General features: G+C 39.4%; 1 protein-coding gene and 1 long non-coding RNA gene across 2 annotated transcripts; both read right to left on the reverse strand.

Annotated features, from left to right (window-relative positions):
• Positions 1–269: 269 nt before the first annotated feature.
• Positions 270–2,095, reverse strand: LOC122299587. The gene is made up of 2 exons (XM_043109969.1): positions 1,144–2,095; positions 270–865 (listed from the first exon to the last, which is right to left on the reverse strand). The coding sequence occupies exons 1-2, from the start codon at positions 2,093–2,095 to the stop codon at positions 828–830; spliced, it is 990 nt and encodes a 329-aa protein (XP_042965903.1). The 3' UTR covers positions 270–827.
• Positions 2,096–4,213: 2,118 nt separating this feature from the next.
• LOC122299069 lies at positions 4,214–11,894 on the reverse strand. Its single transcript, XR_006239570.1, has 3 exons — positions 11,491–11,894; positions 11,149–11,196; positions 4,214–4,485 (listed from the first exon to the last, which is right to left on the reverse strand). It is a non-coding gene; the product is annotated as an uncharacterized LOC122299069 (long non-coding RNA).
• Between the last annotated feature and the right edge of the window lie 224 nt (positions 11,895–12,118).

Below are 12,118 nucleotides of genomic sequence, written 5' to 3' on the forward strand. Positions count from 1 at the left end.
TATTACAAATAAAAGCTGGACTGTTATACGTTGACAGCCCCCCTCAAATTGATGCCCGTAGATCAACAAGCATCAATTTGCTACTTAGGAAGCAATGTCGATGACGAGTGAGAGCCTTGGTGAAAATATCAGCAATTTGTAGTTCAGTAGAAACATGTGGAAGAGTGATAACACGAGCTTCAAATGCTTCACGGATAGAGTGACAATCGACTTCAATATGTTTCGTGCGTTCATGATAGACAGGATTGGCAGTGATCTGAATAGCAGAACATGAACGTTGATGAATAATACCTTTAGAAGCCAAGAATGCCTGAAACTCTGCAGACAAATATTCACCACCAGAATCTGTGCGTAATGTCTTAATAGTCGCAGAGAATTGATTGTCAATATACGAAAAAAACTCAGTGAAAGTACGAAAAACCTCAGATTTAGAGCGAAGAAAATAAACCCAAGTGAATCTGCTATAATCATCAATGAAAGTCACATAATATTTAAATTTTTCACGTGAACTAACCGGGGAAGGTCCCCAAACATCACTATGGATAAGATCAAAACAGTGAGAAGCTCTGCTAGCATGTAACGGAAATGGAAGAATTTTACTTTTACCAAGTTTACAAGAATCACATTGAAGAGATAAAGAAGAACGTTCTTCATTATCAAGAAAACCCGAGTGCAATACATGAGATAAAATCTGAGCATTGGGATGGCCTAAACGACGATGCCACATCATACTCAAAGCTGGAACATTATGACAAGTAAATGACTTAATAGACGAAACTGAAGAAAGTAGTGGAACAGGTAAAAATAGTGGAAATAGACGCCCCACTTTAGGTCCCTTCGCGATCGGCTTCCCCGTTACCTGGTCCTGCACAACACATCCATCACCAGAAAAATGAACAGCATAATTTTTATCAACTAATTGACCAACAGAAATAAGATTGGTGGAAAGTTGAGGAGCAAGAAACACATCAGTAAATTGAGAAGAGGCATCTCCGATAGCAGCTATTGGCAAAGCACTACCATTGGCAGTCTGAATGGCAGATTGACCAGCATAGGGCCGAACATGACATAAAGCAGCAGGAGTATTCGTCATATGATTAGAAGCACCCGAGTCTACATACCAAAGTTTAGTTGTATTTTTACCTTGAAACCCCATTGCAGATAATGCCGAAACTAGCATTTGTTGCACCATTTCTGGTGTGCAGTAATTTGTTGCAGGAGGTGCAAGATCTGAGGAAGCACCTGAGGAAGAGCCGTGTGCTACAGAAGTTTGAAATGCTTGAGCCTGACGATTCTGAGGGCGTATACGACAGTCTTTGATAATGTGACCCTTCTTCTTGCAATAAGAACAGTATTTCTTAGGACAATTAGCAGCAATATGCCCGTGTTCCTTGCAGCAGAAACACTGTAAGGTGCGAGAATGAACAGGTGGTCCTCGTCGTTGAGCAGCATAAGCCATAGGAGGGAACCCTGAACTACCATGAGATTGTTCCAGAGAGGCTTGAGTACTGAGCCTTTGTTCTTCACGAAGTAACTCACCAAAACAAACATCAAGAGAAGGAACAGGCGAGCGATTCAGCAGAGAAGAGCGAACAGATTCATACTCGGGGCGGAGTTTCATAAGAAATTGATCACGACGACGAGTCTCGTGAAGACTTTGAATAGTGGAAAGAGAGGCAACAGGAACATCCGCAATAACCAAAGCAGAATATTCGTTCCAAAGAGTCAGAAACGCTGAATAATAGTCTTGGATGGAACGATTGTCATGTGAAAACAGGGCAATTGTATGCTCTAACTGAAAACGACGAGCACCATTATCTTGATGATATACTTTCTTTAAGTAAGTCCACATGAAATGAGCAGTACGATGAGGCCGTAAGTGGGTGATAATATGTGGCTCAACTGAGCCAAGAAGCCAAGACATAATTCGAGCATCAAGCACATCCCAATCCTTGGATTTATCAGGATTAGATGCACAATCAGTGCCATTAATATGCCCCCAAAGATCTTTTCCTTTAAGAAAAAGTTCAAATTGAAATGCCCACGTAGAATAATTATTTCCCGAAAACTTGGTACATACAGGTACAGTGTCCATGTTAAAGGTCGAAAAAATTAAATCTGAGAAGAAGATTAAATAGAACCCGAGACAAGACTAATAAACTATAATACCCACGATAGAATATTATATCCGAAGGCAAACCCACAAAAAATTGACCACGGTTAAAAAAAAAGGCTGAGAAACTAGAAAGGTGAAAAAAAAATTGTGGCCGACCAACTGATAATGACAGAAAAAAAATAACCGAGAATGATAAATAAAGGAAGGCACCGAGAATTATAAGCAAAGGAAAAAGGCACCGTGTTACTACAGAAAGAAAAAAATAACCGAGAATTATAAGCAAAGGACCGTGATTAACCGAGAATTATAAGCAAGTTGACCGAAACCTGAAGGACCGTGAAAGTAAAAGTGATAAACCGAAACTGAGACAATAAAGCCGGGAATCACTCAGCAGATTGTCAATGTGAAGAGATTAGAATGCTTTTTGCAAGAAAAGAATGAGTTAGAAACCATGTGGGGTATGGAGGAAGTCAAAGAAGTCAACCAACCAAAAGCAACCAAAAGCAAGCCACGTGAAGAGTACCAACCAAAAGCAACCAAAAGCAAGCCACGTGAAAGAGTACCAACCAAAAGCAAGTCACGTGAAAGTGAGGTACCAAAAGAAATAATACCTCCAGAAGCTGTGCCGACAGCTACCTTGGGTGCAGAGCACTGACTGTTGAGCTGATGGTGCCGTAACTGGAATCTATGGAAGAACAGAGAGCGCGCACAAGAGAGAGAATAGGTTGGGTCTTGTACAGAGAACCGGGAGGAGAAGGAAAAAAAAGAGACCGAAACTTTCTGAAGAGCTGGATTTCTGAAGAGCTTATACAGAGAACCGGGAGGAGAAGGAAAAAGAAGAGACCGAAGCTTTCTGAAGAGCTGGATTTCTGAAGAGCTTCAGCGGTAGCTCGGTGAGAATTTCTGTAAAAAAAATTTCTGTAGGACCACAACAATAGAGATAGACCGAAAAAATTTCAAGAAAGCTCTGATACCATGTCAAAATGGATTTTATTCAATATCCTTTCTGAGGATTTTATCCCCTTATGTAGAACATCAGTACATGACTATGTACTGTCTAATTTGAGCGGGAAGAGCCCCTACAATTACGCCTGATATTTAGGCCGCAGCGCCGTATGTAGCCTCCCCCTATTTAGCAGCTTTGACTAGCCTACCTATATATATAAACTAAACTACTACAATTGTATAGTATTACAGATATTACAAATAAAAGCTGGACTGTTATACGTTGACAGAAACATATACTGTCGTGTGGATTGAAAAGCAAACGGAGGGTTTGTAATTGCTGAATGTCTAGTTGCAAAACAAGAAGACTTTTTCTTTGTCTGAAATCTTCAAGTTAAAACAAAGAAATCCCCTATTACAAAGACAAATCAATTTTCATATCGATTACAAATAATGTGAGAGAGAGAGAGAGAGAGAGAGAGAGAGAGAGAGAGAGAGAGAGAGAGAGAGAGAGAGAGAGAGAGAGAGAGAGAGAGAGAGAGAGAGAGAGAGAGAGAGAGAGAGAGAGAGAGAGAGAGAGAGAGAGCCATGACTAGTTCGGCACCAAGAGATATTTTTCTTTCCCCAATCCACCCGGTTACAACTTGCATCCTAAAAACTAAGATAAGGCGCAATGTGCACCTTAAATCATCTTCAGCTTGAATGTGCATTTTATGGTTCATATTCAACTTTTTCAGTAATTTATGATACACATCACAAAAATGGTACACACTATCCTATTGTCCATGCTATGTTATGAAATACAAATCACTGATTTGGAAAGGTCTCTTACCTTCTTTGAATTGTTGTTGGTGGGTTGAAGTTCATCAATGTTTTATTTTCAATTTTTAAAGTCTTACTCTGTAGCCATACGAGGGAGGTTGTCCTAGCAAGCCATCTATACATGGAAATGTCAGTCACGTACTTCTAATTTAATTAATTGATCTAACTTTAAAAAAAGTGATGGCAAATTGTTGTCACCAGTCTGCAATAAGTAAACAGCTGAATAAATCACTAAGGGAAATATCAACACGGAACTGCATAATTGTCCCGATATTGACTTCTACATATTATTCAAATTTTGTTGTACTCTATCCCCCAAAAGAACTGATCTCTGAAGAATGGAACGATGGTCGTCCGACACTTATGTTGAATAAGAAAACATTTCGAGTTTTCTTGATGTTGAATCATGTTTTCAGAAATAGGAAGCAATCATATAATTCAATTTCATTCACAATAACGTCATATAATTTGACTTGTTCACTCTTATTTCTAAATCCAAATGACTAATATATCAAAGATATACTAAAACATTCATATAATTTCAATCTTAGACAATCAGAAATTCCAGTGCCTATAGCAGTTGTTCCAGCACCAACATGAACCTGCATATAAAGTTGTGTGATGCAATTACAAACTTTTAAATGATTGAAAACCTACAAACTATCCCAAAAGCATTAGTTGATAGGAATGGTGGATTTCGTCATTTAACTTATATTAATGCAAATGACTCTGCAACCCAAAGTAAACTCAAGAAAAAAAAGACAACTTTCTCCAGTATCATAAAGGAAACAATCAAAGTAGCAGTTCTCCAAATGGAATGAGATTTTATCTAAGGGATTAGTTACAAGCGAAGGGTGTAAAGTTATTTAAAGTCTACTTAATCACTACTTAATAATTAGATTTACCCACAAACAAAAGTTTTCTTATCCATACATAAAGCAGAACTCACCACAGCAGAGCAATGGGGAGACAACTACTCATGAGGGCATTCCTCTAAACAAATTTTCATAAAGATGCATAGTACATTTACATACAATGTATGATTGATTAGTCTTTCAAGTGTCAATACACAGAGATTAAATAAAACAGATAACAGAGGGAGAGTACTATATGTGGATGAGAAAGAGCAAGGAAGCAATATTCCGAGTTCATATGTCATTTGATATTTCCACGTTTAGCTTTCTAGCAGACATCTTATTTATATGCATAATGCAGAAGACTATACAATGGCTAGAAAAAAATCTCTCCAAGTTTTTGTCCGAACTGTTGAGAACTGGTCGGAGACAGAGATGAAACTAAATGAAAGGAGAGACAAAATTTAACGTGGTTCGGCAATTGCCTACGTCCACAGCTGCTGTGATTTCACTACGAAATGATTTTTACAACAAATTCTCTCTCTCTGTAAACTCTCTCTTCTTACCCACTTGCATTCACTCTTCTTTCTTCCGCACACACCCTTCTCTTCACTATATCTTCTGCACAATTAAGCTCTCCTATTTATAGGAGAGCAATCCGTGGGTTGCATCAATTAATGCACTAGAGGATTGATTAAACTATGGAAGTGGGTTGATTAAACTAGAGGATAATGGTGGGTGGGTTGCATAACCCACTAACCCACTAATGTCTCCACTCATTGTTGTCTCCACTCACCCACTAATCCACTAGTGTTTTGTCTCCACTCATAACAATCTCCCACTTGGAGACAAATGAGTCTACATATCTTCATAGCAACCATCACAGCAACTTCAAGTCATGCCTTTAAGTACGGAGGCCAACTGAAGCTACACACAGCTTCAGTTTGTCAGCAGTAACTCCTTTTGTGAGCATGTCTGCTGGGTTCTCTGCTCCTCGAATCTTCTCAAGTATCAGCTATCCACTATCGAGAAGAGATCGGATAAAATGGTATCGCAACTGTATGTGTTTCGTTCTGGAATGAAAGGCTGGATTTTTTGCAAGAAAAATAGCACTCTGACTATCACTGTGCAGAATACCTTTTTCATTCTTCTTTCCCAATTCTTCCAAGAATGACTGCAACCAAACCATTTCCTTCCCTGCTTCAGTTATAGCAACGTATTCCGCTTCTGTAGTTGAGAGAGCAACAATCTTCTGTAACTTAGAAGCCCATGATACAGCTGTACCACCCAGCGTATACACAAATCCAGTAGTACTTTTCCTGCTGTCAACGTCACCTGCTAAATCAGCATCTACATATCCTTGTAGTTTTAAACCTGCTTTCGTAAAGCATAGTGACGTATCTGAAGAGCCTTGTAGATATCTCAAAATCCACTTGACTGCTTCCCAATGCTGCTTTCCTGGATTACTCATGTATCTGCTCACAGCTCCCACTGCTTGTGCAATATCTGGCCTTGTACAGACCATGGCGTACATAAGACTACCAATAGCAGATGCATAGGGAATTCTGTTCATGCATTCTTGCTCTTCCTCCGTCTTTGGCGACTGATCCTTAGTTAGTCGAAAGTAACTAGCTAAGGGTGTGCTCACTGGTTTTGCTTTGTCCATGTTAAACCTTCTGAGCACCTTCCTCACATACTCCTCCTGCGAGAGCTTAAGAGAATTATTAGTCCTGTCTCTAATAATTCTCATACCAAGGATTTGTTTTGCAGCACCCAAATCCTTCATCTCAAACTGCTTTGACAACTGCTTCTTCAGTTTATTGATCTCCTCGATGCTTGATCCTGCAACGAGCATATCATCCACATACAACAGTAGGATAATATAAGAGTTGTCAAAATTCTTCATATAGCAACAATGGTCAGCCTGTAGTCTTGTAAATCCATTACTGCACATGAAGTTGTCAAACTTTCGGTACCATTGTCGCGGAGCTTGTTTTAGGCCATACAAGCTCTTCTTCAGTTTGCAAACTAGATTCTCTTTTCCCTTCACTGAGAATCCTTGTGGCTGGTGCATATAGATGTCTTCCTCCAAATCACCATGAAGGAATGCAGTCTTCACATCTAACTGCTCAAGATGTAGATTCTCTGCAGCCACAATTGCCAATACTAGCCTGATCGTGGTCAACTTTACAACTGGGGAGAAAATATCTGTATAGTCGACACCTTCCTTTTGTTGAAACCCCTTCACGACCATTCTGGCTTTGTAGCGCTTGCTACCATTGTGCTCTTCTTTAATTCTGTACACCCATTTATTGTGCAAAGCCTTCTTGCCTTTTGGAAGCTTGGTTAGCTCCCATGTCTGATTTGACATCAGTGACTCCATTTCATCTTGCATGGCTTTCTCCCACTTGATCGAATCTTCAATTTGTAGAGCTTCATCATAACTTTCCGGTTCACCACTATCTGTTAGCAAGATGTAGTATAGAGATGGTGAGAATCGCTGTGGTGGCCTGATTGTCCTTGAAGATCTTCGAGTAGCAGTGAGTGGTGTACGTTGTTCGATCTGTGGATCATCATTCTCTTGATCCTCGTTCTGATCAGTGTTGACTCGAGTAATATCAAAGTCAACAACCTCAGGTTTCTTTGGCTACTCCTCAGGTTCAGCTTGTGACCTAGCTTTGTACAGAATCTGCTCATTGAAAATCACATTTCTACTTCTGATGATTTTGCGATTTTTATCATCCCAAAATCGATAGCCAAATTCTTCATCACCATAACCGATGAAAAAACATTTTCTGGATTTGGCTTCTAACTTGTTACGATCAGTAGAATCTATGTGAACATATGATACACAGCCAAAAACTTTCAAATGGGAAAGATTTACCTTCTTTCCGCTCCAGACTTCCTCTGGTAGATCGAACTTTAAGGGAACTGAAGGTCCCCGGTTAATCAAATAGGCTGCAGTGTTAACTGCATCAGCCCAAAAACATTCAGGCAATCCTGAATTCAGCCTCATGCTTCTGGCACGCTCGTTGAGAGTTCTGTTCATGCGTTCAGCTACGCCATTCTGCTGCGGTGTCCCGGGAATAGTCTTTTCAAATCTAATCCCATTTGCAGCACAGAATTCTTTGAACCCTCCGTTGATGTACTCTCCTCCATTGTCTGACCTCAGACATTTTAACTTCAAGCCTGTTTCATTTTCAACCATGGCTTTCCACTTCTTGAAAGTATCAAATGTGTCAGATTTATTTTTCAAAAAATAAACCCATACTTTCCTGCTTGAGTCATCAATAAATGAAACATAGTACCGCGATCCTCCAAGAGAAGCGACTAGGGATGGCCCCCACAAATCCGTGTGCACCAACTCCAACTTTGTAGATTTTGGAGTTCTACCATTTTTCAGGAAACTAACTTTTTTCTGTTTCCCAAAAATGCAACCTTCACACATGTCGAAATCAGTTGATTCCAACTTTGGTAACTTCCCCTTGGATAATAGTACTTTCATTCCTTTCTCACTCATATGACCAAGCCTTTGATGCCATAGGTTGGTATTTGCATCAGCAATTGCAATAGTATCTCTAATACTTGAAGTCATGTATAGAGTACCTGTTTTTGTGCCTCGAGCTACTACCATAGCTCCTCTTGTTATCTTCCACGTGCCACCGGTAAATAGTACCGAATGCCCATCAGCATCAAGTTGTCCTACAGAAATCAGGTTCCTCCTAAGCTTAGGAACATGTCGCACCTTCTGTAGCAACCATGCACTTCCATTGGGCAGTTTGATTGGTACATCTCCCATGCCTTCGATTTCCAACGCTTCGCCATCTGCTAAGTACACCTTCCCGAAATCACCAGTGACATAATTCTGCATGATTTCTGGGTGTGCTGTAGTGTGGAACGAGGCTCCTGAATCTAACACCCAAGATTCAATTTGGTTGTCGACTGAAAGGAGTAAGGCATCTCGGAGCTCTTCTGTTGTGGCATTAACAGAGTCATGCTCATTCTTCTTCTTTGCTTCCTTGCAATTATTTCTGAAATGGCCAATCTTGCCACAATTCCAGCACTGTACTTGTTTTCCGGACCTGGATTTACTTCTGCCTCTTCGGGATTTTGACCTGCCCCGATTTGAACTTCTACTAGCTCCTCTACCTCTCGTCTCGAGGTTTAAGGCAGAACTGGAAGTTGATGCTTCTCCTGTATCTCTCCTGCGAACTTCCTCGCTAAGAATATGGTCCCGGATTTCTTGATACTTCATCTTTGTTTTGCCATAAGAATTGCTAACAGCTGTTCTCATGGCCTCCCAGCTTTTTGGCAATTGAGCCAAAGCAATCAGTGCACGTACTTCATCATCAAATTCAATCCCCACTGAAGCTAATTGATTGATGATGGTGTTGAACTCATTCAGATGCTGAATAACTGGAGTTCCTTCTGCCATTCTCAAGTAGAATAACTTGTACATCAAATGCACTTTGTTATTGGCTGATGGCTGCTCGTACATGTCTGATAGAGCTTTCATCAAATCTGCCGTGGTCTTTTCCTTTCCCACATTATGTGCAACTGATCTTGACAGTGTTAGTCGAATGACTCCCAACACTTGTCTATCAAAGAGACTCCAATCTTCATTGCTCATGTCATCTGGCTTTCTTCCTAGGAGTGGAAGATGTAGTTTCTTCCCATAGAGATAATCCTCTATCTGCATTCTCCAGTAGCCATAGTCTGTACCGTCAAATTTCTCGATACCAGCACCTTTAACTTCTTCTCCAGCCATAACTTTACAAATGAGTTCAAATTTGAATAAACAAAGATCACCGTTGCGTCCGAAACACTCGAATTAGTTGAAAACGAGTCCGGAATCGTCAAAATTGGATCAAAATTGAGTTTAAATAGGCCAAAACAGTTTCGGCCAACCAGAGTGCGACAAGTGGCAGTCAAACGGCTCGGCTCCAGTCAAACGGCTCGGCTCCAGTCAAACGGCTCGGCTCAGTCAAACGGCTCGGCTCCAGTCAAACGGCTCGGCTCAGTCAAACGGCTCGGCTCGGCTCGGCTTGGCTCGGCTCAGCCTTGGGTGCGCGTGGGGACACGTGAGTTGCAGTATATGCACGCGCCAATCTTCTCGGGGCGCGTGTGGGCTCCTCCGACCTCCGTTTTCGATTCCGTTTGCGGCAACGGATTCGTCTTGATGCAAGGAACACCCTAGAGTTGTCAAAAATTGATTTTGAGCAACTTGAATTTTTACCGTAGAAATGAATAGTACCTCACTAAGTAAGTTCCCAGGAAAGATTGGAGGGTCACAATGGACACACTTAAAATTTCCAATCTCCTAGACAGAACCTCCTTAGACTGTACGTATCCACACTACCACACCAAAACTCCACCCCACAAAAAGAACCTAGTGTCTCTGATACCAGTTGTCGAGAACTGGTCGGAGACAGAGATGAAACTAAATGAAAGGAGAGACAAAATTTAACGTGGTTCGGCAATTGCCTACGTCCACAGCTGCTGTGATTTCACTACGAAATGATTTTTACAACAAATTCTCTCTCTCTGTAAACTCTCTCTTCTCACCCACTTGCATTCACTCTTCTTTCTTCCGCACACACCCTTCTCTTCACTATATCTTCTGCACAATTAAGCTCTCCTATTTATAGGAGAGCAATCCGTGGGTTGCATCAATTAATGCACTAGAGGATTGATTAAACTATGGAAGTGGGTTGATTAAACTAGAGGATAATGGTGGGTGGGTTGCATAACCCACTAACCCACTAATGTCTCCACTCACCCATTAATCCACTAGTGTTTTGTCTCCACTCATAACACGAACTTAAAGGTCCAAGAGGGAGAGATAAGACACATAATTTTGTAGTTATGCATGGAGTTCTCATTTTGTACTTTAAAAAACTACAATTTTGTAGGTATGCATGGAGTTCTCATTTAGAATAAATAAGGATATAGAAGCGTTCTGTAGCATCGAGGCAAAGACTGAGCTCGTGAAGATCAGTTAGGACCTTTTCTTTCTCCTATGACCTATCCGGCTCTGAGATGTGAGGTTTTGCTCTAAGATTAAACTAGAGCTTGTCAACCCTTTTTCGGGAGTTTTGCTTAATGTTTACACAAATAGGAAACTAAGTAAAAAGGCTTTAGGGGTTAGGCACTTAGGCTTCTTTGTGCTCCAAGTTTAATTAGAGCTTGTAATTTCAATCTTCCCTTTAAGAATAGGCTACATATATCTTCTTAGATAGGAGAGAGAGAATATTTGAAATTCTGACTACCACAAACAATTACCATATAAAATAAAAAAGGAGAGAGACAATACAAAAATACTAGTGTACAAGAGAAATAGATAACTAACAGAAAATTAGAAGATTAGAAGAGGAGTAGAAATATGAGAATTGGTCAAAATTAGAAATTCACCTGCTATATCTGGAGACTTGGAACTTTTGAGATCTCCGAGAACATCACCTGAAATTTGAAGAGAATAACTTAGAGAATTTAGATTCTAAAAAGGAAACAAATTTTCGATGGAGAAGAAGGTGGAGAGGAAGATTGATTCAACCCCTGAAAGCAAAGATAATCCATATATCAAAACAGCATCATGAAACTCAATTGGAAAAATGAATGTTTAGTTTCCAGTTTTCTAACATAAAAATGTAATGTAATATTTTCAATAACTTTATGTGGATTAATTGCATCTCTACAAATAGTTGAAGTAAAAATCTACCCATTAAGAAATGTTTGTCATAAAATGTAACGTACCTTTTCTTTGATTATGTTTTGTATTGTGGCATTGAGGTCTCCTTGTAGAAGTGGTTGAAAAGTTTCAGACTCCATCTGCGCTCCATTTAGCTTAGGTATTTTTGTACTTGTTGAAACCAACATTTTTATTTCATCTAGGGATGGCCACTCAAAAGCATAAAAACATTCTAATTTTGGTAAATTTATGAGCCAGAGGGTCTTCACTTGATGGAATGCAATCACATCTTTATTCTCTTCATCTCCCCATTCTTTTGCAAGGATTTCTTCCATTTGTTTGCAGTCATGTACTTCTATTATCTCTAATTTCACAAGAAGTTTTGCTATGGATGGTGTGAGTAAACATTTCAAACTATTACATATCTATACTAGTATGTGGGAACCATATATGAAATAGATATATGCTATCATATTATGTATATGTATTAATAATTTCTGTAGACATATAATATATTGTTATTATGGATAAATATCAACTAGTTAGATATTAATTATTTATGAACTTTTAAAATCCTATACTTTAATAGAGATTCTACTTGTTAGTTGTACAAATTCAATATTAGATTTTTTTTCTTTTTTTTTATTTATCTAATTTATTAATTTTTAAATCTTATACAAAAAATAAAAAATA

Source organism: Carya illinoinensis, chromosome 16, assembly GCF_018687715.1.
Source record: "Carya illinoinensis cultivar Pawnee chromosome 16, C.illinoinensisPawnee_v1, whole genome shotgun sequence".
In the NCBI taxonomy this organism is placed as follows: domain Eukaryota; kingdom Viridiplantae; phylum Streptophyta; class Magnoliopsida; order Fagales; family Juglandaceae; genus Carya; species Carya illinoinensis.

What these genes read in the sequence shown, in the direction of transcription:
- LOC122299587 (XM_043109969.1), bottom strand. Translation starts at nt 2,095, where the DNA reads ATGGACACTGTACCTGTATGTACCAAGTTTTCGGGAAATAATTATTCT. An exon ending in ATCTGCAATGGGGTTTCAAG is followed by an intron (nt 866 to 1,143) that starts GTAAAAATACAA and finishes TGTGTTGTGCAG; the next exon opens with GACCAGGTAACGGGGAAGCC.